The 25,883-nt window shown below is 44.8% G+C and overlaps 1 protein-coding gene across 1 annotated transcript in view; it reads left to right on the top strand.

The window, feature by feature from the left end:
- Positions 1-1,993: 1,993 nt before the first annotated feature.
- Positions 1,994-25,883, top strand: part of GPR50 (G protein-coupled receptor 50) — a 28,273-nt gene continuing 4,383 nt past the window's right edge. Inside the window, exon 1 of the mRNA XM_060249358.1 lies at positions 1,994-2,185. Coding sequence (XP_060105341.1) covers positions 2,020-2,185 — 166 coding nt within the window. The 5' untranslated portion in view covers positions 1,994-2,019. The remainder of the gene's footprint in view (positions 2,186-25,883) is intronic.

Genomic DNA, 25,883 nt, shown 5'->3' with positions numbered 1-25,883 from the left:
GCAAGCACCAGTCGTGTTCGACTCTGGGGTGATGTTGATTTCACGTTTTCATGGCAGACTTTTTACAAGGTTGTTTGCCATTGCCTTCCCCAGTCATCTACACTTTCCCCCCAGCAAACTGGGTACTCATTTTACCAACCTTGGAAGGATGGAAGGCTGAGTCAACCTCGAGCCGGCTACCTGAACCAGCTTCCGCTGGGATCAAACTCAGGTCGTGAGCAGAGGGCTCCGACTGCAGTACTGTAGCTTTACCACTCTGTGCCACGGAGCTCTTGAGGTGTCAGAGAAGGGACCTCAAAGGTACCAAAGGCTGGAGTTATTGCACTTATTAAGAATAACTCTGCCAGAGGAGAAAAGGGTGTAGAAGTGAGAGAGCTGAGTCTATTAACACAAGGGATGAGGCAGATACCCTCAAGCTTGTGTGAACAGAAAGAGGAAAAGTTCCTCAGAGATCTAGAATGATTATAGAAATATAAACCTTTAACATCAAGATTAATTTTAGTGAGGTTTGAGCCATCTGAGGGAAACAGTCTCTTAGGAAATAAGTTGCCTGTGAGGGAGTTCTGCATTCAATTTTTTTTTGTTCCGTCTGCCCATATTCTAAATCCCAGAAACCCCTGTACAAATCCCATCCATTACCTGTCAATCTGTTTTAAATAAACCTGTGCCTAGTGTATCATATTACTGGCTGGTGAAATTTTGACACCTAAGGTAAAAGCGAAGATGATAATTTTGTGGTGATATTCATCTCGTAACAGAGTCCAATTAAGCAAGTGATACAAGTGGAGGTGTGGCAAAGTGCTGGCCTTCAAGCAGTGGTCAAGGAGGGACTGGTGGTGGAATTGCTCTTCAAGAAAGTCAGGACAGACTGTAGCCAGGACAATCCCAAGAAGTAGGATTGCCAGCCTCCCATAAACTGATTTTCAGACTACAGAGAACAGTTCCCCTAAAGAACAAGGAGGGGAGACTCTATGACATAATCACTCACTGAGGTCCCTCCCTCTCCAACCCCCCAAATCTTCAGGAATTGACCAAGGCAGAGCTGGCAATGGCAAGCAATCCTATTAAGGCAGAGGAACACTGTGAAATTGGAAGACCCAAATCTCCTTGGGCAGGAAAAGATAGCCATTTGGCTCATCTAATCTGAATGACCTGGAAGAATTTGGAGGAAGTTGAACCTCTACCGGAACATTCACTAGGGATGCCAGCTCTAGTTTGGGAAATACCTGGAGATTTGGGGAGTGGAGCCTGAGGAAGGTGGGGTTTGGGGAGCAGGGGGACTTAAGTGCAGTCGAATGCCACAGTGTCCACCTTCCAAAGTAGCCATCCCCCACCAGGTGAAGTGATCTCTGTTGCCCGGAATCAGGTCTACTAGCAGAAGATCCCCAGCTACCACCTGGAGGTTGGCAACCCTAACATTCACATTTTCTTTAATGCTCCTGCCCAAGTAAAACCTCGAATGCTCCGCTAGCTCTTTGCACGCTGTGCTAGTTTTCTACCAACAGGGAACCACTGGCGTGGTGGCGTGGATTGGAAAAGGCACCCCTTCTCCTGCAATCTGAAGTGGTACAGTCCCTTTTCCAATCACTTCAGCGCTTTGCCCACGCAGCTTCAGCTAGGAATGGACCCAACCAACCTTTCCAGGGGGCGCCGGTTCCTGCCACGTGCTCAGAGTTTTCTGGGGAGTCCTTTCGGCTGGGAAGTTTGTCTGAGGTGCCCAGCGCGCTGGAGCTGTGCTGGGATACCAGCTGCGAGCCGCCGCGGCTCAGGCAGGGGCAGGCGGGAACTCGGGATGCCTCGCAGGCTTCGGGGAGCCGCAGGCGGAGGGGTTGGCTGGGGTCATCCGTGGAGCTCCTCCAGAGGGCTCCGCTCGGGGGCGGGACTGGGGAGCAGGCGCTCCGGCGGCGTCTTTTCTCCTCGGTGCCCCGCCTGATGGGGTGGGAGTGCCGCGCAGGGCTTCCCTCGGTCCGCCTGGTCGGGCTTCGGCGGGAGGCGCGGCAGAGCGGCAGCGGGGCGGCGATGTTGTTGGACGGCAACGGGACGTGCTCGGATTGCCGCTTCGTCCACCACGAGGCGCGCCGCCACTCCTTGGCCGCCGTGCTCATCCTCACCATCGTGGTGGACATCCTGGGCAACGTGCTGGTGATCGCCTCGGTGCTGAGGAACCGCAAGCTCCGCAACGCCGGTGAGTGAGGGCTGCTGCTACCGCGGGCCAGGCAGGCAGGCCAAGGGGAGTCGAGGAGGAAAGGGTTGCCCCGGCTGGTCTCCACGCCCTGGAACCTCCGGGAGCCCCACTGGAGGAGGATGAGACTGGAGCCGGGACCATCGCTTGGCACGGCGCCTCGGCGGGATAAGAGGAACCCGCGTTTCTCATCCAGGGGAGCCTTGCCTGCCACCACCTGCAGGCGCCAGAGACTGCATTGCCCGGGCCACAAGGGAGGAGACTCTTACGGGGCTTCCACGTCGGGGATCTGGGGATTGGGGCAGGAGGAACGGGGTCATATGCTGCAGAGGTTTAGCAAGGAATGAGGAGATAACGAAATGAAAGGTCGCTGCCCGGCTCCTAGATTTGCAGTCAGGTGCAGAAGACTGTTAAGCTTTTCCTGGTCGTTTGAGAGAAAAATACAAAAGGCAACACAATTATGTTGACAAACAGCCAGTTTAAAAGCATTTTTTAACATTTTAGGGAGAGCTAGACATCCTTTATTCCTTGGACACCTTTCTAGCAGTGTTCCCTCTAAGCTGAGTTAGGGTGAGCTAGGTCACAGTTTTTTAGCTCACACATTTTTGTCTTAGCTCAGGAAAAATGGCCCCAGAGCAAAGTAATTAAATGCAGTAGCTCACAATTTTATTGCCAGTAGCTCTAAACTTTATTCTAGTAGCAGCAGCTCAGAATTTTTGCTCACAAGACTCTACAGCTTAGAAGGAACGCTGCTCCCCAGCATCCCATTTATTAATCAGAAAAGAAGTAACTGGGTACAGCAACTCACATGACAAACCTATGTGCACCCACTTCAGGAAACCGCTGCTGGTGGTTTTCTGGTTCTGGGGGTGCATGACTGGTGGGTGGGAGGTGTTTTGCATTAAAGCACAATTTCTTCTGGCTGCCATCTGCAGGACTTTGAGACCCGTGAGGGCTTTGTCCCCAGAGTATGTTTTGGTTGTCAAATCCGGGTGCTGAGACCGGCAAAATCATGATGGAGAGTGATCTGGTGCAAATACGGTTTTATTTTTTAAAGGATTTTTATCCTGCTCTCCCCAAAGTCAGATATTAAAAACCAGTCAGGACATTAAAAACAATTATACAGTTTTAAACAATTAAAAGATGGCAAGATATAAATACAAATACCGAGTGTTTCCTCATCCAGTGACTGAGCGTACTGCAAATTTGGGATGTCATTGGAAAATCAGGTGTCAAAGGGAGAGTCCTAGGCAGTGTTAATCCCACACATCCATCCCTAGAAGTTAAGTCCTGCCGGCTGCCTTTTGTGTGAGATGGATGAGAAACGCAAGTATTTCAGAGGCTGCAGATAGGTGAGACATGTAATGTGAATGAGGGCACAGATGTGAATTTCAGAGCCTGGCCAGAGCACAAATTCTTTCTGCAGCTGCATTTTCTTTCTGAGATCGTTGGGCACTTAGTGCATTTGATCAGATTTTGAGACAGGGATGTTATTTCAGGTGCGCTCTAGCATCCCTCGATAGGAATGTGCTCTCTGCCCAAATCTGTTTCAAATGATAACTGAGCTGTGAGATTGATTGCTTTGCGATGAACTGTTATGGGTGTGAAATCCAGCTTGCAAACTACAGCTGTGAAATCTACTTCTGGGAGTGTAAACCAAAGGGATGGGAGGACTCATGGCTCTTGGGACTTGCTTGTAGTTTTGTTCATGACATTTACTTCTAGCAGGCTGAGCGGCTTTGTAACCATAGCCCAAGGAGGACTGGCAGCAGAGGTCAAAAGACCCCCCCACACACACACACACTAGGGATTTGTGCTGTATTAATGAACCATACTGTTGCTTGTCTTAATTGTATGTCACACAGAGCACAAATCTGTGGAAGGGACATAACTTTGCACTGAAGTCTGCAAAAGTCATGAACCTTGCCCTCCAATCTGAAGTGTGTCTTTGGTTTGTAAATGGCTCACTAAATGTTGGCATTCCAGTTTCATCCCAAGGGACCACTTAAAGTGGTAACGTGATTTTTGCTCAGATCAAGTAGATGACGCCAATTCCCCCCTCCCTTCCCTTCTGATTTGGGGACGGTTGTCAAAGCTTGTGGGAATAACGGCAGGATATCATTGGCCACAAATTCCGAAGAGAGCCCATCTCTTGCGGCAGAACCCAAAAGGGGCTTGTAACTCCACTTGTAGTTGCCAGTTACAGCTGTTGTGCTTGCTCCATATGAACGTCAGATGTTTGCGATCCACAAGACAGGAAGGAAGGAAGGCAAATAGATGGGGGAAGGAGAGATAGAAAGAAACCAACTTTAACTTTAAATGCATTCTCCAAGCCACCAGCTGGCTTGGCTTGGTGAAGTGAATTAAAGAAACAAATGCCTTCTCCAAGCCAGCTAACGGGGCGGTGGGGGGCTTCAAGAGCCACACAGTATGTGTGAAAGATCCACACGTGGCTCCTGAGCCGCAGTTTGGCCACCTGTCATAGACTACCTTTTGCATTTCATGGCACTGTTTGCGTTCCTCCCCACTTCTGTATCCATGCATATATAGATAGATAGATATCTGACAACTAATGATTCACTTCATTCATCCGTCCACAAAAGTTTATGCCTCTTGATAAATTTGTTCTTTTAAAAGGGGCTGTAGTACTTCTTAGGATTGCATTGGGAGAGTTTTCTCAAGAGTTAAGCACTAAATAGCTTGAGAATCCTCAGTGGCAGAGCAGGTGCTTTGCATGCAGCAGATTTCAGATTCAGTTTCTGGCATCTCCAATTAAACCATCTCAGGTAGCTGGAGCTGGGAAAGATTTTTCTCTGCTTGAGACACTTGACAGCTGCTGCTAGTCAGAGTAGACCGTACAGGGGTACACAGACAAGGAACCAGTCATATGACAAATAAAGCAGCTCTGGATGTTCTAGGTTGGATCCAGACCAGGTAGGCCATTTCCACCAATTCCCCCTTCCCACTGCATAGCCTCTCGTGTAATTCCCTAGGGTCCCCTATCCCAAAGGTGCAGCATTTTATGGAGATTAGTGCGCTGCAGAGGGGGTGGAGAGGTGAGAGAGTTCTGTTCTGGGGATGGAAAATTTATTCTGGATCTAACCTTTTTGGTCCAGCTTGGGTGTGATTGTCTGTGTTTCTGCTATAGAACTCAGCACCTCTGCCTTGGGTCATAGGGGGACAGCTGTGTTAAGAAAGTGTGTGAGATTTGAAATCTGCTTCTTTTTGAAGCCACCGGTAGGCAGTAAACAGCCCAGGAGAGAAAAATCAAATAATAGACTGATGTTTGGTGCTGTGGCATGTCTCACTTGACTGGGGAGCCCTTCTGTTTGAGTATGAGGTGTACTGCGTAATAAAACAAGTCTCGTAATAGTGCAACTGTTTGGAGACTTTCAACCCTTCCTCTGATCAACATTTCTTATTTCAGAGGGCTGCCTTTTTCTGAATCATGGTAACTCTTTCCCCCCCTCCCTTGCATTTTTCTTTCTCTTTCAAAAGTTAAACATTGTAAGGCTGCAATTGTTTCATTCTGATCCTGCAAGGTGCAGGGTGCTTATTTTTGATTAAAAGTACTGCTGAATTTTTAAAAAGGGGGTAAAAAAACGCATAATGAATTCCCTCCTTAGGAACAAAGCTGGCCCTCTGTTGCTGCTAAACAGCAATAATATCCCAATCGCTTTGCCTCACTAGGTTGTGAAAGGCTTATTCAATAGGTGCTGCACGTGACTTTGTTTCTCTGATGTTTTTGTATAGTTGGAGGATTTGAGGGGCTTTGGCAACCGTGAGCAGTAGAGGGGAGAGGAGCCTTTAAATTTTATAATTCATATTTTATCATTATAGCACTTAAACCTCCTTGGTGTTTGCATGTTTTTCTGTAGCATTTCTTAGTAAATTCTTTAACATGGTTTGGGGGGTAGTTAGCCCAATTCACACAAAGATCACTTGTTTGTCTTGCAGTTGGCAAATCACAATTGAATGTGTGAATTTGCTTCCATTGAAAATACTTTTCTTCCCCTAAATTTTTTTTCTGCATCTGCCTTCAGTGGGGCTTACTCCAGGTATGTGTGAAGAGGACTGGAGCCCTGGGTGAGTTTGTGGCTGAAATTAAATTTGAAGTGGGGATTTGATGAGCTCTCAGTCTTTGCTGCGGCATCATAGTCTGGCATATACCACTGCAAAAGCTTGACATTTGAAATTAAGGGAAATGGCATGACTGTTCTGTGGTGTTGTTAAATCTGCTGATGACCCATTCACATGTGTAAACGTTCAAGTGACGAAGAACAGTTTTATGCGAAACCCTAAAAAGGAATTTTGGGGTGCCGTGTTCAATCCCAGCAGAAGCTGGGTTCAGGTAGCCAGCTCAAGGTTGACGCAGCCTTCCATCCTTCTGAGGTCAGTAAAACGAGTACCCAGCTTGCTGGGGGGGAAGTGTAGATGACTGGGGAAGGCAATGGCAAACCACCCTGTAAAAAAGTCTGCCGTGAAAACGTCGTGATTCAACGTCACCCCAGACTTAGAAATGACTGGTGCTTGCACAGGGAACTACCTTTACCTTTTTAGGTAAACTTGGTACCCATCTAATTCAGTATTCCATTTCTACAGTGGCTAACCAGATGCTTTGAGAACATGGCTGTGCACTACTGATGCTACAACTATGGCTACAGCAGGTGCAGAGAAGGTGGATGAAAGAATTAAGGGGAATTTACAGCTGCAGTGTCTACTTTTTAAACCTGTTGTTGAATTGAGAAAGGAGGGGTCCATCCCCAGGTTACACCCTGAGTTAGTTAGAAGGCAGCCGGGTGAGGCTGGGATGAAGCATAAGACTGGGTGAAAAACATGAGAAGGCAAAAGAAACGGCACTGGGTTTCTACCATGGACTGCATGTCTCTCAGTCTGGAGAGGAAGCTGGGCTCACAGAACCACTGATGCTCTCCTCCTTTCAGGTCATTGATATAAAAACTTTCCAAGAGAAGTCCAAATACTTTTCTTGGCTGGCCTGAAGGAAAATAGATTAGAATCTGTTCAGAAGAAAGTATTCTTGGAACTAATATTACCAGTTGGACACACATTTTCACAAAGTTTAAATTGCCTTCATGCTGTTGCTTGTACAGCTGCCTGTTTGATGGCTGCAGAAGTTCATCATACCTAAGATGAAGTTTAAATATGTGTGCTGGCATTAAAGTTGCTGCCAGTACAAGGGTGGGGAATGTCTTGTCCCTTTAATAGAGGTTTAATATGCAGAAATGGAGAGTTGAATCTTTTTGTGGTGTGGAACTGCAAATCAAACTGACATTATAAAGGCACTTAGAGCTACCAGTTTAAAAGCTGGCGACTCTAGCTTGTATGCACAGAAGTTGAAAAAGGAAGCATCTCAGCTTGCAATATTTTAGCACATCCCCTGGGTCTTGGATATTACAAAGCTGGGTTTCATGAGACAGTGTTGGCTTGGATGCTACATGGAACCCTTTGACAAGAGTCTAAGGCTAAGCATAAATCATAAGTTTTATAGAACTCATGCGTTTTTATACTTAGAGGCATGGTGTCAGTAGCCTAAATAAATTCTGCTCAACTCATCCTGCAAACTAACATTTTCCTCCAATAACTTAAAAAATCAAGCAAATGGAACATATGAACATATGAACATATATGAACATATGAAACTGCCTTATACTGAATCAGACCCTTGGTCCATCAAAGTCAGTATTGTCTTCTCAGACTGGCAGCGGCTCTCCAGGGTCTCAAGCGGAGGTTTTTCACACCTATTTGCCTGGACCCTTTTTTGGAGATGCCAGGGATTGAACCTGGGACCTTCTGCTTACCAAGCAGATGCTCTACCACTGAGCCACCGTCCCTCCCCTGGAGAATGAGCAATGAGATTAACAAAAGGAAGATAATTCACACATACCGTAGTTCACTTATTGTACCCTGCACTGAGCTCTGAGGTGCAGAGGAGGGTGGGCTAGAAGCCTAATAAAATAAACATATCTGATGTTTTAGTATTCAGAAACCCACTAAAATCAACCCCAGTCCTGAAACCGCTATGCCCTACTTTTGCCTCTGGGAAGGCAAATTGGAAGCGGGATAAGAGGCACTCTTCGGGATCCTGGGTTCAACATAAAGGCTGCCAGTTGCTGACAATCGGCATAAACATCAATTAGTTGTATTTACTTTATTTATATGCAAGCCTTTCTCCTGAGCATCTCTATATTTATTGTATGTGTACTGAGTGAGCTCTTTTGACCTTGAAAATTCATGGAACAAAATTATTCACAGTTGAGTAATGTCCTGATAGTGAAACTCCAAAGAAGTCTGAAAGCAATAGCTGGCAGCTTGGAAAAGGAAACTTTTCCCCCTCTCCATTGCATTTGTCACTGATAAGGCCAGTTCTTTAGCACAACGTAAAACCACTTGAACAGCCCTGCTTGTCCCAAAGTGGGAGGGAACAAGATGATCTTGGGAATAAGGGCAAAGCAGGACGGCTGTGCTTTTAAGTGCATTAAGACCTCCTTGTATAATGAATTGTGATACGAGCACCAGATAACACTTTGATTGGATCTGTCGTTGTTCCCTTGATTGATAGCCAAGCGGGGGAAAGAGCTGCCAGCTGCCATAACTTCCAAAGGAATGTAAAGTTTTATTCCAAGTAGTGCACATAAATAGAACTCGGTGGATGCTGGTTTCATGCAGCCCCTATTCCCCACCCCCACCAAACAGTGGTCTTTAGCTAGTATTTTGTCAGGGAAGGATGTGGAGCTCCAGTCCCTTCTTCCCTCCCAGTCATGCTCACCGTTCTCCATCTTCTGCCCCCTACCACTGCCGTCAGCACTTTCCCTCTCCCCCTCTTTGCCTGACAGCCAGTTCTCTCTTATGCTTACAGCATGGTAGCTCTCAGTGGGATAAAGAGTCAAAATGATGAGCTGGCCATTGTATACAGGTGAATGAAAGGCTATGGTTTGATAGGCAGGGTAGGGATAGGAAGGCCCCTAGCTGTGCTGCCCACCCCTGTCTATCCACCATTTCCAGGGTCCCCCAACCCCCCAGGTCATGGACCGGTACTGGTCCATGGCCTGTTAGCAGCCGGGCTGCACAAGTGGTGGGCGAGTGAGCACCTACTGTCTCTCCCACTCGTACCACTGCCCAAGCTCTGCCCCTCTCAGATCAGCAGCAGCACCAGATGGAGCGCGAACCGGATTGCACAGGAGTGTCACTGTCTCCTGTCACCCCCATATAGGACTGTCTAGTTGCAGGAAAACAAGCTCCCACTGATTCTGCATTATGGTGAGTTGTATAATTCTCATTATATATTACAATGTAATAATAGAAATACAGTGCACAATTGTATCATCCCAAACCACCCACTACGGTTCGTAGAAAAATTGTCTTCCATGAAACTGGACCCTGGTGCCACAAAGGTTGGGGACTGCACAATTCCCTAGTGGAACTAAGGGTGGGAGACCAGCCCAGTTCTTTTCAGTCCTCCTGACCTCCAGCATGGATGTCAGAACCATGACTTAGAGTTGATAACGCATATGCTTTGCACACAGAAGTTCTCCTTTGCAATCTTGGTAAAGCAAAGTCAGAGAACACGTGACTTTTCTCTGCCTCATACCACTGAGAGCTGTTGTCAGTCAGCTGCAGCAGCAGCAGCAGAAAAATAAGAATCAGCTTTTATATCCTGCTTTTGTCTATCTTAAGGAGTCTCAGAGTAGCTTACAATCACCTTTCCCTTCCCCTCCTCACAACTGGGGTGCACACAGCAATATGAAGATCCCTTCTCTCAAGGCAAACTAGCAACCTCTGTTATTGTCTTCTCTGATGGGCAGCAGACCTCCAGGGTCTCAAGCAGAGAAATCTTTCCCAATCCAATCACCTGAGTTGGGGTTTTTTACTGGAAATGCTGGGGATTGATCTTGGGCCCTTAGGGAAGCAAAGGAGGTCCTCTTATTGAGCTACAGGATTCACATCCCATCTTGAGGGAGCTGCTGCACCTTCAGTCTAGAATTTTTCATTAATGCCAGGAGCAGAAATGGGGCAAGTTTCACAATGACTACTTGTGGTCTTTTAACTTTACAGTTTACATCCCACCCCCGCTTCTGCGTGTCTCTGTGTATACAGATATATGCTGACTGAACATTCACTTCATGCATCAGATGAAGTAAGCTCGAGGCTATGAAAGTTCATGCTTCAATAAATCAGCAAGCCTTGAAGGTACCACAAGCTCCCCTCTTTGCTGCAACAAACTAACATGGTGGGTATCTGCATAGATTGTGTGTGTGTATATGTAAACAGGAAATTTAAAATCTCTCCTTACTAACTGCAAGTATTGAGACAATGGATTGTAGATCTCCTACACACACACACATTCTCCAAAGCAAGGTTTATTTTAATTTTTAAAGTCTGATCAGAACATTTTAAAGATACACCTCTATTAATGCTGCCAAAGGACTCATTTTCTCAGATATGCTGATTCAGGTGTTAAGCCTGCTACATTTAGAAAGAATTTAAAAGGACACCTTCCCTTGTCACCTTCTTTAAAGTTGCACTGACAAAAGAACAAACTGTGCCAAAATTAGTGAAGCCATGAAATAGAAGGGCAAACACAACTGCAAGCAAGAACTTTTCATCAATAGAAGAAGTGGTATTCTTCACAAGGCAAAGTCATTAAAGATCAGTAATTCTTAAGCTGCACACTGTGAGAAATAAACAACCCTATAAGCCTGGCAGGCTGTTCTCCTGTTGGACCCTGGGAGGGGCTGGACGACCGCTCCAGGATGGATTAAACCGGCAAAATTATCTGGTAGGCAATGGTTTAGAATGTAAAATGGTACAATGACAGAATAGTAAAATTAACAAATTGAGCAAACCTTTGATCAGAGTAGCATGAGCATGCGAAAGCAACAAAACAGTAGTATGTCAAAATGTGAGATTGTCTGTCAATGACAATGGGAGATGGGTTCAATATATGTTAATGGGATAAGCAACCAAAGTCCCTGTTTGAGTGTGTCAATACTGCTAAAAGATAAATACATTGGATAGTGATGTTCATGTCCACTTAAATTTACTTTTTAACATGTAAATATCATTCTAATTTGCCATAGGAAAAAGGAATACAATAAAATATAGTGAAAATGGGTAAAGTATATGTAATGAGATATACAGCCAATATCCCTATTTTGAGTATGGCAATACAAATAATTATACTGATACACAATTCTAAAAGAGAAACACATTGGAATACTGTGGATGTATAGCTATACTCACTGAGAGTGGGTTTAGCATCTGTAATGAGATAAAAAACTAATATCCCTGTTCAGTCCTGGGAGGTGTTTGTTCCAAGTTTCATAATAATTTGTAATTCAGCAATTTCTCTCTCCATTCTGTTCTTGAAGTTCCTCTGCAGTAAAACAGCTACCTTGAGGACACCCATTGAATGCTTTGGAAGGTTAAAGTGTTCTCCCACAGATTTCTCAGTTTAACCTTCCAAAGTATTCAATGGGTGACCTCAAGGTAGCTGTTTTACACTCAAACAGGGACTTTCGTTGCTTATCCCATTACATATATTGAACCCATCTCCCATTGTCATTGACAGACAATCTCACATTTTGACATACTACTGTTTTGTTGCTTTCGCATGCTCATGCTACTCTGATCAAAGGTTTGCTCAATTTGTTAATTTTACTATTCTGTCATTGTACCATTTTACATTCTAAACCATTGCCTACCAGATAATTTTGCTTCACTGTCATTGGTTCTTAAATCTGTACCATGCTGCATTCTGGGCCACTGCCTACAAGCTATGTGTGGCTCTGCTCAGCTATGTATGGCTTTGCTCACTGTGCTGGATTCCTCATCTGATGAAGTGTGCTTAAGAGCACACAAAAGCTTACATTCTAAATAAAAATTGGTTGGTCTTAAAGGTGAAACTTGACTCCTGCTTTGTTCAACTGCTTCAGACCAACACGGCTGCCCGCTTGGATCTGTCTTAAAGACTAACAGATACCAGTTGGATCCTATCTAAATTCCATGCATGGAAGTGCCCTGCCTGCCTCTGGACTCTTAGGCAGTGCACAGCGCCCCTTAAGATGTTGCTCTTCAGGGATCAAGCCCCCCAGGAGCAACATGTGAGGGGAGTTGGAGGGGTTGCCACAGAAGGGGGGAATAATTAACTTTTGAATATGGGGATCTTTCTGATGGGGTGTAGTGCATACCCTGGCATCAGATCAGATGAAGCATGCTCTGTCTCGTGAAATCTTATGTCATAACAAGTCTGTTCATTTTGAAGGCTGCCACGAGACACTGTTATTTTGATGTAGCAGAGGGCTAAGAGAAGGAGCTGTGGTCCAGAAGGCCCTGGTTCCTATCTGAACTCCACCCCAAACTTTCTGGGTGGCTGAGGCAAATCAGCCTCTTCCCTTCCGTCTGTGATACAGGGATAATAGTGCTGGCCTACCTTGCAGGATTGTTGTTCTAATAAGGAAACCGTATGTTGGGTGCCTTGAACTCTGTGCAACTCAGTTTAATGTCACACAAAGAAAGGATAACTGGATACTTTATAGATGGATAGCTGGGCAGAAGATGGTGTGTAAAGAAGACTGAAATCCCCTGATGCGTCTCTGGCAATTTCTTCTTTAGCAGTTTCCAAAGTGGATATGTAACCATCCGTTCCAGATCATAAGTGCATTGTGAGTATTAGCAGCTTTGTGAGGACTTTAGAACACAGTTGCTGGTGGTGGAGGAAGGGGGTGCAGGAGGGTGAGTGAATTAAGGCAAAAGAGACTTTTAAAAAACATTCAAAAGCCTTCATGATAATTAACTTTTCTCTGACAAGTAGGTACTCCATGAGGCAGTGGTTTAACCAGTCATTAAAATGTCCTAAGCCACTTTTAAAGAGCAAATTTACAGGAATGGAACAAAAGCCATGCCCTTCAAGGGGCATTTGAAACCTCTGGCAAGGACTTAAGGGAACGTGCATATCAATGCAAACTACACTGATTGCATGCGATTGGTGTTGCTATAGGGAAGATTTAGACACACAAAATGGATGCATGGTGTGGTGGAACAGTCCTGCTCAGGCATGATGTGGCAGAACAGTCCTGCTCCAACACCTGGAGAAGTTTTTCTTTCTCTCTTGGGTAACCACAGCTACCGCCTGACCTTTGTAAGGAATTGCCTGCTGGGAGGATCAGGACTCCCAGCTTTCCTTCCAAGTTCTGAGGCCTTGCCTCTGTCTCCCACTGCCTAGCATATGGTCACTATGGGAAGCATTTACTGCCTTATGTGCCCCTGGAGGGAATAGCCACTGCTTGCCTACGCTTGGTGCTTCTTTTAAAACAGCATGTCCATGATGGTACAGCATGTCTATGTGGTACAGAGAACCACTACCAGCATCAAAAGTTATAAAGTATTTATTAAAAAGAAAATGTTCACAAGCATACTTTTAGCACAGCACCAGACTGAGCAAAAGAAATGGGTAAAACACAATTCCTCTGTCTCTCGCTCTATACCTGCCTATGAGATGTTAAATATAGGACAGGCTCCTTCACTTAGGATGTTATAGATCTCTACAGAGTAACTATTATCTTGCAGCTTCCTCCAGCTCTTCAGGCCAACACATGGTTAATGGCTTCTTCCTCCAGACCTCAGTTATGAGTTCTGTCTGCTCTGATAGACTCAGCACAAAAGAGACCTTCCTTCTCACTCTCCTGAGTTTTATCACCTCTCTTTTCCCCATTCACTGAACAGGTCAGGCTGGGTCCAAAAAGCTTTTCCTGGAGCTTCTTCAAGAATTTCTTCCTGAAGTCCCTTTAGTATCCTCCAAGTCTCTGTTCCCTGCTCAAGGGGGGGCGGGGCTTGACCATCTCTTTGTCTAGACCCTTTAGCATTTGTATGAAGGTGGGCTGAGGAAAGTCTTCAAACCTCCAAAGGAAAAAATGTGTTTTTTCACATATGGTATTGCTTTTCTAGGGGTATGCAGAGGTTGATGGTGTATTTGAATGCTTCCCTGCATGGGTAAACTTCCTAAATGTTAAAGGTGTGCATGTCAAGTTGAAAGGTTTTACACTAGCCTTCTCCAAAAGATAATAGGTTTCCAGATGCAGAGTTTTTTTTAATGTAGAGGGGATTATTAAAACCTGTTCTCCCCCTTACATTTTGAAGTGGTACAGTCGCAGGAAAGACCATGCTCTGCATATTTGCGTTAACTCTAAGAACAGTGGTGTTAGGAAATTCCATGGATGATTTAGCTGAATGGTATTCAGTACCTAGCACATCCCTAACAGACGGTTGTCTGTCCTTTTGAAAAGTCTTTGTTAATTGCAACTTGCCTAGATGTATGCTTTATAATAATTTCATCTTGTCCCATCCTTAATTGATAAAGCAAACAGGCTGCTCCCGTAGGGGGGCGGGGAAGAGAGCAAGTCTCAAAGAAAACAGCAGAGCACAGGTGATCTCAGTGTAAGTCATGCTTGACAGACGAATCCATCCACCCACTCTTCCTCCTTCTGAAGAAGGACCATAGCTTATACCTAAAATGAAACACTGCTATTCTTTAGACTAACATAGGAGTCAGACTTTGCTCTTGTCCCACCGCATGAGCACTGGCTTTCGCTTTCCCTCTTCCTTCCTTCCTCCCAAAGAAGGCAAGCACAGCCAGTGGAGGTAAGGGAAGCATGAATTGGTTCTCTCCTGCAAGAAGCAGAAACCGGGAAGGAGGAGCTGGGCAAAAACTAGCTGCAATGCAATGGTGGCGGCAGCCCTAGAAAAGTAAGTAAGAGGGAGTCAGTGGTTTAGGGGATGGATGGGAACCTTGCAGGGGCCAGATACATCCTGTGGGCTGCATGTTTGACACTCCTGAAGAGTACAGCTGCAGGGGGAATGTTAGCAGAATGTACTCTACAGCAGGATTAGACAGTTACCTCCATGCATGCTGAGACCAACGCAGCAGATCATTTTGCTTAGCTCCCAGTGTCGGATTTCTACCCAAGCAACCAAGGTGCTGGCAGCAGTGTAGGAGAAGTCAGCAGGCATGACTTATGCCCACCTTTACCTCCCAGACAAGCATAGACACCAACCATGTCAAATCCCTGAGCTGCTAACAATGACTGCCTGGCAAAGTACAATTCTCACCTCATGACCACCACCCATCTTCTTAAGTCAATGTCGCTTTTTTTGTTGTTGTTGACACTTGGACCTACCCTTGTGGAAGGGATAAGGTTGCCAGGTCCAACTCAGGAAATATCTGGGGATTTTGGGGGTAGAACCTGGAGACTTTCCCATTCCCTAAAAATAAATAAAAACACAGCAGTGCAGTTTCCCTGAATACAGTCTTCATTTCCTCCTCTTTTTTGCCTTCCACCAGCAGGTGCATTTCCACTAAATGAAAGTGAACACATATACACACTCACAAAACAGCCAAAATAAACATTTTGCAATCCCACATTTTTGTGATCACTCTGGGGCAATCATATAGATTGCTTTACTCTTAGGAGTTGCTGAATGTAACAGTCTGCTGTATTTCAACCAACATTTTCAAGCTAACACAGGAAAATGAAAGTAAGGAGAAAGAGGTATAAGGGGTAGAGTTTTACTCCATCCCATAATCAAGTTCTAGTTAACTCTTTTATTATCCATTATACTATACCACTTCTGAAACAAATGCAAAACAAACAGAAGGACTATACTCTCTCCCCCTCTCACACATTCACCGGGAAGAGCCACATGGCTCTGCCTGCTCCCCGCCAACAGCTTTAGTGCTGCTGAGATTTAAAGGCATGCATACATTCCAAATGCTTTCCAGAGCCACATGGCTCTGCCTGCTTCCCCCCCACCCCCCGCCAACAGCTTTAGTGCTGCTGAGATTTAAAGGCATGAATACATTCCAAATGCTTTCAAATTGCAGTGCTGGAGAAGACGCTTGAGAGTCCCTTGGACTGCAAGAAGATCAAATCAGTCAGTCCTAAGGGAAATCAACCCAGACTGTTCCCTGGAAGGTCAGATGCTAGGGCTTTTTTTTTTTTTTTTTTTTGAGCAGGAAAGCACAGGAACGCAGTTCCAGCTGGCTTTGTGTCAGGGGGTGCGGCCTTATATGCAAATGAGTTTTTGCTGGGCTTTTTCTGTAAAAAGCCCAGTGCAAAACAAGGGTGACAGCAGAGGGTGTGGCCTAATACAAATGAGTTCCAGCTGGACTTTTTCTACCAAAAAAGCCCTGGGTGGTGGGGAGGAGCCTGCAAAACCAGGGGATCTACTGCCTTGACCTGGGGGTTGCAAGCCTGGATGGGACCATTCTGAGTTCACAGAGATACAGATAAACACTTGCCGGAATCCTTTGGATCGCATGTGGATTTTATGACAATATAAGTGTTTCTTAGCAGGCAGGCCAGCATGGAAAATATTCTTTGAAGGTAGAAATGTTGAAGACCAGTCTTGACTAGCCTCCGAAGAAGCCAGTTCTGCCTTCAAGTTGTTTTGAAATAGAAATGTTAACTTTTAAAGTAAGATAAGCTCTCTTGCAAGATTGCCATGACGATGCCATCTAGCTTCAGAAAATTTTCTAGGCAGCAATCATGATGGACAGGAAGAAGCACAATGAGCATATTAATTCTCGATCATTCATGCTTTTGAGAGCTGCTGTCTAAAATGAGAACTTGTTTAATGGCTATGAGACAATACTGTAGTCAAATCAAAGGAATGAATTCTTAAACTACTGAGAAATCAATTTGTTCAAAGCAGGCTGTAGTCCTGGGTGGGGTGGGGAAGAACAGCCGCCAGGCAAACTGTAAATGGAAATGGTGCTGCTTTGGAAGAGCTCTTTGGGAATGTGATGTAGAATGGTTCTGCCTGAGTCTGTTTGCTTGTAGTAAGCTGTTTTCCTGCTTGCAAATACACCGACATATTACAACACCTTAAATCTCACTTTCCATGTAATGAAATATGTCATGTAAAGGAACAGTTCAGTGAAATAGGGTGAGCTACACTCCTTATATGTATCAATGCTGATAATTTTTAGCAACCTTAGTAATCATGGTGTTATTTCCTTCAAAAGTCCAAATAGTCTGGACCAGAGACTGTGGCCACTAAAGACAGGGCCTTACTGTCTTGACACCTCAGTTGCAGAATGCCTTCCTTGCGAAGATTAACTTGGCTTTTGCCCAGACCTTTTCTTAAGTGTTTTCTCAATCTGGCCTTTTCAAACAACATTTCTTCAATAGCCTCTTCAATGATCTTTTTTTTGCACCCACAAGATATTGGCACTGCGTTAGAACTGATTCTGTGTTTCAGTGCTGTTAGGCCCAAGCCCTCCTCCTCCATCTTTTTATGGACTGACTTAACTCTGCGCTAGTGTCAGAAATGCAGGACGCTTATTGATGTAAACGTATATTGTGTGAACCCAGACAAACTGCTTCTATGGACATTCAGTGATAAGCAGAGAATATTGGGACTAACTCAGTATGGACATTAATAACAAATATCCACTTGCCTACTGTCTATAGGCAGTGGACCCTGTGTGGTTCTGAGCATTTGGCAACTGTGCCAGCTTCAATATGAACATTTTACTCAGTGGAGCCAAGCAGCAAACACTTCAGCTTGGCTAAGAGATCTCCCTGCTTGTTCCTACCAGTGCTGTAACTATGCATTCCTCCTGCATAGAAGGACTCTATCAGGCTTCCACAAGGAGCTGCAAGGCCAGAACTGCACTCTTGTCCAAGGAAGACAGCCTTAACAGCAGCCTTCACCAGAAGCCATCTTGTTCTTGGTCAACCATGAAGGTAAAGCAGGAGAGTCACATACACAGGGTGGGGCGATCCAGATGCAAATAGAATAAGCCCTAAGTTGAACAAAGGCTTTGCTACCACACAAAAGCAGTTCCTGCCATGCCCACACATCATAAAAAGACTGTTCCTTCTAAGAAGATCCTGGAAGCAAAAGGATTAGCCCAAGGAAGTAACTGACGCTGACAATCAAGCCCCTCCTGCAAGAGAGCCCTATTGTGGTAGTGGTGATGATAGTAGATTAACAATGTGGCTCTAAATTGACCCACTGTCTTTTCTTTGTTTAGGGTAGTTTGTCAATAGGTAAAACCCATAAAGTACTTGCTAATCCTTTCATTCCATGCCCTATCCAGTAGTTACACTGGGAGCCTCCCCATCCAATTGTTACCTGGAAATCCAATCAGGTAACCAGAGCCAGGTCTGCTCATTGGCTTGAGGTGGGCTTCCAGTCAGGTACCCAGAATAGACTAGACACTGCCCATCAACAAGCCAGCCCCTTTTTTGGGAGGACCTTTTCTTTTCCAAAAATAATATAACAAGAGAGAAAGCTTCATTTCTCTCTCTTTAAGCTGAGCACATGGAACCAGATGGGTGCCCTCCTCCCATTACTCTAAGTAAGGGGGCCCACAGACATGGCACGTAGCAGTGCATGCCTGCATCTTCTAATTGTGACTGGACCCTAAGCCACCAGGATCAGGTCGTATACCCTGTCTATGTTTTACCCTTGTGTTACCCCTGTATCGATTTCATATTTGTTTTCTTAGGTCTGTATGTGTGTTGTATGTATCCATTACCTTGTATGTGTGTTCTATAGTTTTCTGTAATAAAACCATAATTATTTTACTTAATTAGTGTCCTTGGTCTATTTAGTAAGAATTTCTGGAAGTAGAATCCTGTATAGATAGATTCTGGATCCCTTTGAGCCATAGTTGCCCACCTATTAGTTCCCCAACCTCTTTTGAGGGCAATTTGGCTTATAGTGCTGTTTTGAATGTTTTAGTGGTGCCCCTATTTATGTTCTTTTATCACTATTTTAAGGTTCCTCTTGTCTTCTATGGCTATATAGATTTACAGTGGAGCACTAGACAAGTTCATCCAGTCTAAGCTCCTTGACTTTCTGGAGTAATTCAGCATAGGATTGCACTGTTATGTTAATATTCATTATATCATCACCGGATCTTGTAAAGTAATTTGATTTGCCTGTATTTGTATTATGCAAAATTTAACTTGGACGCTGTCTGGAGAGTGAATGTAACCGAAAGCACAACATGCAGTCCAAAAAGGAAAAGGAAAAAGCCTTGTAACGCAAGAATTATCTGTTGCAGTTTTGCAGACACATTTTAAATAATGAGAAACCTCTGGGAGGAAAGGGTTAAACACATGTTTGGCGCAACCCTTGCCTGATCTTCAAAACAGTTGCCTGGGGCTGCAGATTAGCATTTAAAACCTTCAGAAGTTCAGAAACATGAATCTTTAGCTTTGGCCCTTATTGTAATATAAATGGTTGCGAGCGAAAGCTCACTCTTGTCCGATGTACCATGAGATGCATCATCTGATTCCATCAGACGCCTTTTTGTTTTGGGGGGGACATCAAATTTATACAGCTCTGCTGGCATATGCAATGTCATCTTTGTAAGAGTTTTAAACATTTTATTGTTATCCCCATTTTACAGAAGACTGGAAGGAGGAGTGAGGCTGAAAGAAAGGCGTTTTTCAAGCTCGCAGCTGCATTGAGATTTGAACTGTGGCCTTCCTGGGTCCCTGCTTACTATACCACTCCTGCTCTTAATCATGGCAGCCAAACTCTGATTAAAAATGCATCTGTGATATAAAGCTCTGTTAGAGATGGCTGCCTTTGGAATAATTATTCTGAAGCCATTTATGTTTGAAGTTAATCAGTGACAATTCTGTAACTGCACATTTGAATGGGATGAATCCTCCACTTTTTTTTAATGGATACATATGCTTGCTGCTTCTAAAACATCCATTCCAATAGGCATAATTTCAATACCAATAAGAAAAGTGCCAGTGGGTCAGACCAGTGCATCCTGTTTCACACAGTGGTCAACCTGTTTGCCTTGGAGTCCCAGCAAACGGGGCGTAGAGGCCTTCCCCTGATGTGGTCTCCTTGCACTGGTATTTAGAGGTTTGCTGCCTCTGTATACGGATGTTCCTTTTAGTTGCAATGGCTAGTAGCCATTCATGAACCTCTCCTCAATAGATCTGTCTGGTCCTCTACACTCATGGACATCACTATATTCCCAGGCTGTGAATTCCACAATTTAATTAGTCATTGTCTGGCCCATATGTGGAAGCAATGTCTTTTCCGGCACCTGCTACCTGAGATCCTTTGGATATGCAAGGGACTGAACCTGGGACGTTCTACCTGTAAAACAGCACCTTGCCCCATGCATAGGCCCTCATTACTTGTGTGTCTTTGTCTGATAGAGGACCATCTCCAGAGTTTTCAGGAACTCAGTCTGAAAACCATTTTGTGACACCCCAGAAGTATATTTTGAGCAAAATTCAACAGCTGTTGTAATAGATACCGTGTCCTGTTAGCAGTCTTACCTTCCTCCAACAGAGGGAAGCAGTTTGGTGCTTAGAGAGAGACATACACCCCTCTTTAATATCACCCCAAAATATATGTGCGCTGCACTGCCTGGCCTAGAAATAAAAACAAAATGGAAGTGACCTGAGACAGAACTTGAATGTTAGCTAGAGATAAATTCAGACACATATCTTGACAGGTGAGAATGGAGGGGAAACAAAGCTAACAACCCTCTCTCCCCAGATGCATACTTTAGATCAGGGGCAGCCAAACTTGCTTAATGTAAGAGCCACATAGAATAAACATCAGAAGTTTGAAAGCCACAATCCAGAAAGGAGAAATTTTATTTATACCCCACCTTTCACTACCTGAAGGAGTCTCAGAACTGCTTACAATCCTATCCCCTCTCCTCCCCACAACAGACACCCTGTGAGGAAGGTGGAGCTGAGAGAGTTCAAACAGGAACAGCTCTGCAAGAACTTGTGACTGACACAAGGTCACATTAGCAGATGCATGTGAAGGAATGGGGAATAAAACCCAGTTCTCCCAGATTAGAGTCCACACACTTAACCACTGCATCAAATTGGCTCTCATTTAGGGGAATGAGGCCCCCCCCCCCACAAATTATGCAGTCAGGTTTTCCTTTATTTATAACACCTTTATTTACAAATAAAGGAAAGAGGATGGGGGGGAAGGTAGAAAGAAAGCAACTAAAACTTTAAATGCATTCTCCAAGCCACCTGCTGGCTTTGCGAACTGATTTAAAGAGAAATGCCTTTCCAAGTTGGCCAACTGGGCAGTGGGGGCTTTGAGAGTCATACAATATGTGTGAAAGAGCCACATGTTGTTACTGAGCCACAGTTTGGCCACCCCTGCTTTAGACAGTGGGCTTCCTGAGAAAACCTCCCCTCACCTAGACTTACCCTCATCTACACCGGGTCACACTTTCCCTCATCTATTCACCTTTGTGGCAGAACCGGCCCGATTCTGCCTTCAGACCCAGTCCTGTCAACTCCCTTTTGAGTTGCCAACTCCTGAAGGGAGCTTATCTTCCCGCCACTAGGGCATGCTGCCCCCACCTGCTCAATTTAGGGGTTCCTGACTGAGAGGAGGAGGATCCCCTTCCTGCCAGTTCTGAGGCCTGGCCTCAAGGTCCTCTGCCAACCCAGCACCTGGTTAACCCAGAGACCAAAGTTCTTCTTTGGGAGACCCCTGGAGGATTGGCATCCTTGCCAACTGTATGCCTTCCCCCTTCCCTGGACTCCCCTCTTGTAGTAGTGTGGTCTAAGGTGTTTGGGGAAACTATGTGGTACAGAGAGACTACCTTTTAAAGACAAAACATTTAAAATTTACAACTATATACAGGCATTTTTTAAAAAGGTGAACAGAAGACATAAATTAAAATAGGGGAAAACGCTCCTTCTTTCCCTAATATATACTTGCCCTGGTCATACCATGCAGAACAAACAGACTTACCAACCCAACTGACTGAACTCAAAGCCCAACTCCAACTGAACTGTCAGCTTCCCATGAAAACTTTTAACTGAGGGCTTTCCCACCCAAAATCTTCAATATAAAATCCAGTTCCTGCCCTGGAACTGGTTTACCTTCTTGCAGCATTCTGGGAGACTTCCTGTCGCTCTAGGAGGTCTCAGAATTGTTGTTTCCAGACAGGAGGGGAGGGGAGGAAGAGACTAGGCCCAAAGCCTTTCTCCAGTTTGACAACCTCCTAGCCAACTCCCAGACAAACACCAACTAAAATGGCATTTCTCCACACCCCTAATTAGCATTATTCACAGAACCTGATAGCTTCTCCCACCCTGTATCAAGGGTCATCAAGCAGTACTTAATGTCTATTAAGTCAGGTAACCCAATCACATGTTTCCCAAGGTCTATGTCCATCCAGGAGATGTTTTACCCCCAGAAAACCAATCAAGGTATTGTTTTGGGGCAAGCACGTCAACCCCAAGCTTCCCCAAGCTACATTTGTCCTATGAAAATAGCACCCAGCTCCAGAGCTGTATGTGTGTGCTTTTGGGTTGTACATACACCCCTACTGGCTTGTGGGCTCTCCCCATTCTTTATCAAATGCAGGTCATTTGCTGACCTCTAAACTTCTGGACTGGTAAATATTGCCTTTCCAAAATCTATTCCCCAAGTACTCCCTTATCTCCCTCTTAGCCAGCTTGTGTGTTTTCTTTTCTTTTATTCTTTCCTGCAATCTGATTTATTTGAGAGTTCTCTAAGGGAAAATCCCAGTATACATAGGTGGAGATCCTTAGTTATCCAGATCTCACGCTGTCTCCTTAAAAGCTAATTCTCCCATCTAATTAGGAGACTTTGGGTAACAGCCCTAGCAGATCCAAAGCATACATGTTGGTACAGTGGCAGAGCTGCAGTTTCTGGGGCTCATGGCTTGTGTTTGGTGTCCAGTGGTATCTATTCCTTGCTTTTGTCTCAGATTAGACATTGGCTGAGTATCAAAAGGGGGAAGAAAGTTTGTTCCATTGCCTTCGGATTCCAAGTTGACAATTCCAGAGGGATGCTTGTAACTTCTGTTCCAACTGGCCCATCATCTTGCTCATAGGAATGTGTTTCTGCTTTTCATGGCAATCACAAATCATGTGAAACCTTTTAAGGGGGGAGACTGCTGAAAAAAGAGGGCAAAGTCCTCTTTGATCACCCAAAGAGACTATGTTGATTGTCAAAGGACAATCATATATTCATATTTAAAAGCCATGTGGAACAGAAACTGCACTATGGTGGGAACTTGGACATGTGAGAGAAAAAGTTGGCTGCATCTTATCTTCTGCATTCTGGTTGTTCCAGGTAGCCTGTGTGCCAGGGATTGAAAACATTATCCTGTTGGTGGAAGATGAAGAGACCATACTCAAATGGATGAAATATATAAGCAACAATCGCAGAAGAAGGCTAGCTTGTTGACATAGTTGTATAGCTCTACTTTATTAATTGTGCAATAATATGAGAAGAACCTTTCTGTTTTTTTGTTGTAAGCAGAAATAAATAAAGCAGAAAGGCAGCTGGGAATTTAGGGAATTGATCAACTGTTCTGAGCACCTGGATTTAATTTTACCTTTTGCATGCAAAAATGCATTAAGCCATTACTTAAAAGTTGAGGAAGTCAGCAGGAGCTTTGAGAGTGAGAGGTAATGAGAACTTCTCAGTCCATCTTGTTGCTTAAAAAGAGACTTGAAGGAGACGAGTAGTGGGAAGTGGGGGAGGGTGTGTGACAGACCACTTTCCCATCGAGCTACAGCTTCCTTCTTCAGTGGCAGCATGATCTTTGGCACAGAGCTGAGCCTCCTCCAAGAGGGAAAATTAAAGCTGGGGCTTACACTGCATGACTGCCTGGATAATCCTTAAAAGGATTCCATTCCTGAAGGCATGTTCCCAAGCCCATCTTCTTATGTGAGCTCACAGACAAGGCCGTCAGCCTTCCCAGGGTTGAGGTAGGTAATTGCTAAGATGGTGCAGTAATCTGGACTCCCCCCTGTAGAGAGAAATTTGCCAATAACCTTTACCTGACTTACCGGACTGCCAGTTCACAAGGCCGTTACTGCTTTTTGTCAGCAAACAAATACAAGGAGGAGGAGGAAGAGATTGGATTTATACCCTGCCCTTCACTACCTAAAGGAGTCTCAGAGTGGCTTACAATCTCCTTTCCCTTCCCCTCCCCCTCCCCACAACAGACACCCTGTGAGGTAGGTGGGGCGGAGAGAGCTCTCCCAGAACTGCTCTCGAGCAGAACAACTTTGAGAGAACTTGTGGCTGACTCAAGGTCACATCAGCAGATGCATGTGAAGGAGTGGGGTATCAAACCTGGTTCTCCCAGATAAGAGTATTTGCATTTAACCACTACACCAAAATGGCTCTCATACCGTTGGCTGCATTCTGACATCTAATAAACAGACTCCTCTTTTGCTTCCTCTGATATAAAAATGAACATTCCAAAAGGCTGCAGAATGCTTCCAAATGCTCAACCCACCTCTTTTTGATGGTGCACGCTCTTCTGTCCTAATGGCCCAAGAGCACTGGTTAATGATACTCCCCCATTAGCTCCTTGTTCTGCTGTAGAGATAGTGTGGTAGACAAGCATTGAATGCCAGATGCTGCCATTGCCTCCACTTCAGAGGGACTGAAAACATCCAGCATCATTAACTGGAGCTGTATGCATATTCAGGGAGTAGAGTGGAAGAATGTGGGATTGCTTTGTTGTGTTGATTTACAGCTTTGGCAAAGTGACTGCCTGGTATAATGGTATGCTGTACCACTAGCTGTGTATGCCACTTAGGGTAGCCATGCGCAGACAGACCCTATACCCTTACTGGCTTTAGTAAAAGTAGAGGGTCTGCAAAAGTGGGTTCACCACTTGACTAACTGCCATGTGACCTGAGACGCAGGCAAAGGGCTCTTTTAACCCCTTCTCCCTCACTGTGGACAGCATCTGTGGCTTTGGCAGAGCCCTGTAACCACCTCAGCTGCTTTACTATCGTTGGTCTCCATTGTGGCTTATTAGGTGTAGGAATGAGCAGCTGAGGGGTGTAATATCCAGGAGTGCTTTATGAAAGTATCTTTTGATTGTCATGTGGCAAGAGAGAAGGTTAAAGAGGTCTTTGCTTTTGTTTCGTCCTTTGATAAAGTGGCTGAATGAACAGTTATGCATGCGGAAGGGGTCTTTCCTTGGAGGCTGTGTTCATGGTTATACAGGAATCTCTTGGAGGATGATTTTAATACTAGGTCCTTTGGTTGCTTTAGTTCTAACCCGTGTAGTCAAAACAGCTCTGAAACAAGCACTTTTACATAAGTGGTAGAATGAAGTGGACACAAGGTCCTAAAGTTGTGTATTGGACTTTAACAGGTGGAATGGACTATACTACTTTTCACTGCTGTTGGGCATTGGCATTTCTAAAGGCTCCCTTGCATTTTTAAAAACCCTCTTTAGAGTAGAAAGAGATCCCAACAGAGAGGGCTGAGTGAGACTCTTTCTCCTTGTTGAGGCCTTATACAGAGTTAGATCACAGGTCTGTCTAGCTCAGTGTTGACCTCTGACTGGCAATGGCTTCCCAAAGCCTTGGTCAGAGAAAAATGTTTCTGAGCTATTGCAGTTCTGTAATTGGAGATGCCAGGGACTGAAGCTGGGGCCTTTGAGGTGCAAAGTGTGTACTCTGGTGCGGAGTCATTCTACTGCAGGAGCTGGCCAAAGTGGAATGAGATTATTTGCATGATCCTTGTATAGCTGCAACTTGAAAAAGATGATGGTGATCCCACACAATTCATAGCTCTCAATTACCTATTCAACAGATTTAATTCAGTGGTTGAGGCCAAGCTAGCCATTGATTAATTAAGATTTATTCCTTCTTGG

This window comes from Heteronotia binoei, chromosome 11 (genome assembly GCF_032191835.1).
Source record: "Heteronotia binoei isolate CCM8104 ecotype False Entrance Well chromosome 11, APGP_CSIRO_Hbin_v1, whole genome shotgun sequence".
In the NCBI taxonomy this organism is placed as follows: Eukaryota; Metazoa; Chordata; class Lepidosauria; order Squamata; family Gekkonidae; genus Heteronotia; species Heteronotia binoei.
The sequence above is the reverse complement of the archived record's forward strand: the minus strand, read 5'-3'. Positions and strand labels throughout refer to the sequence as shown.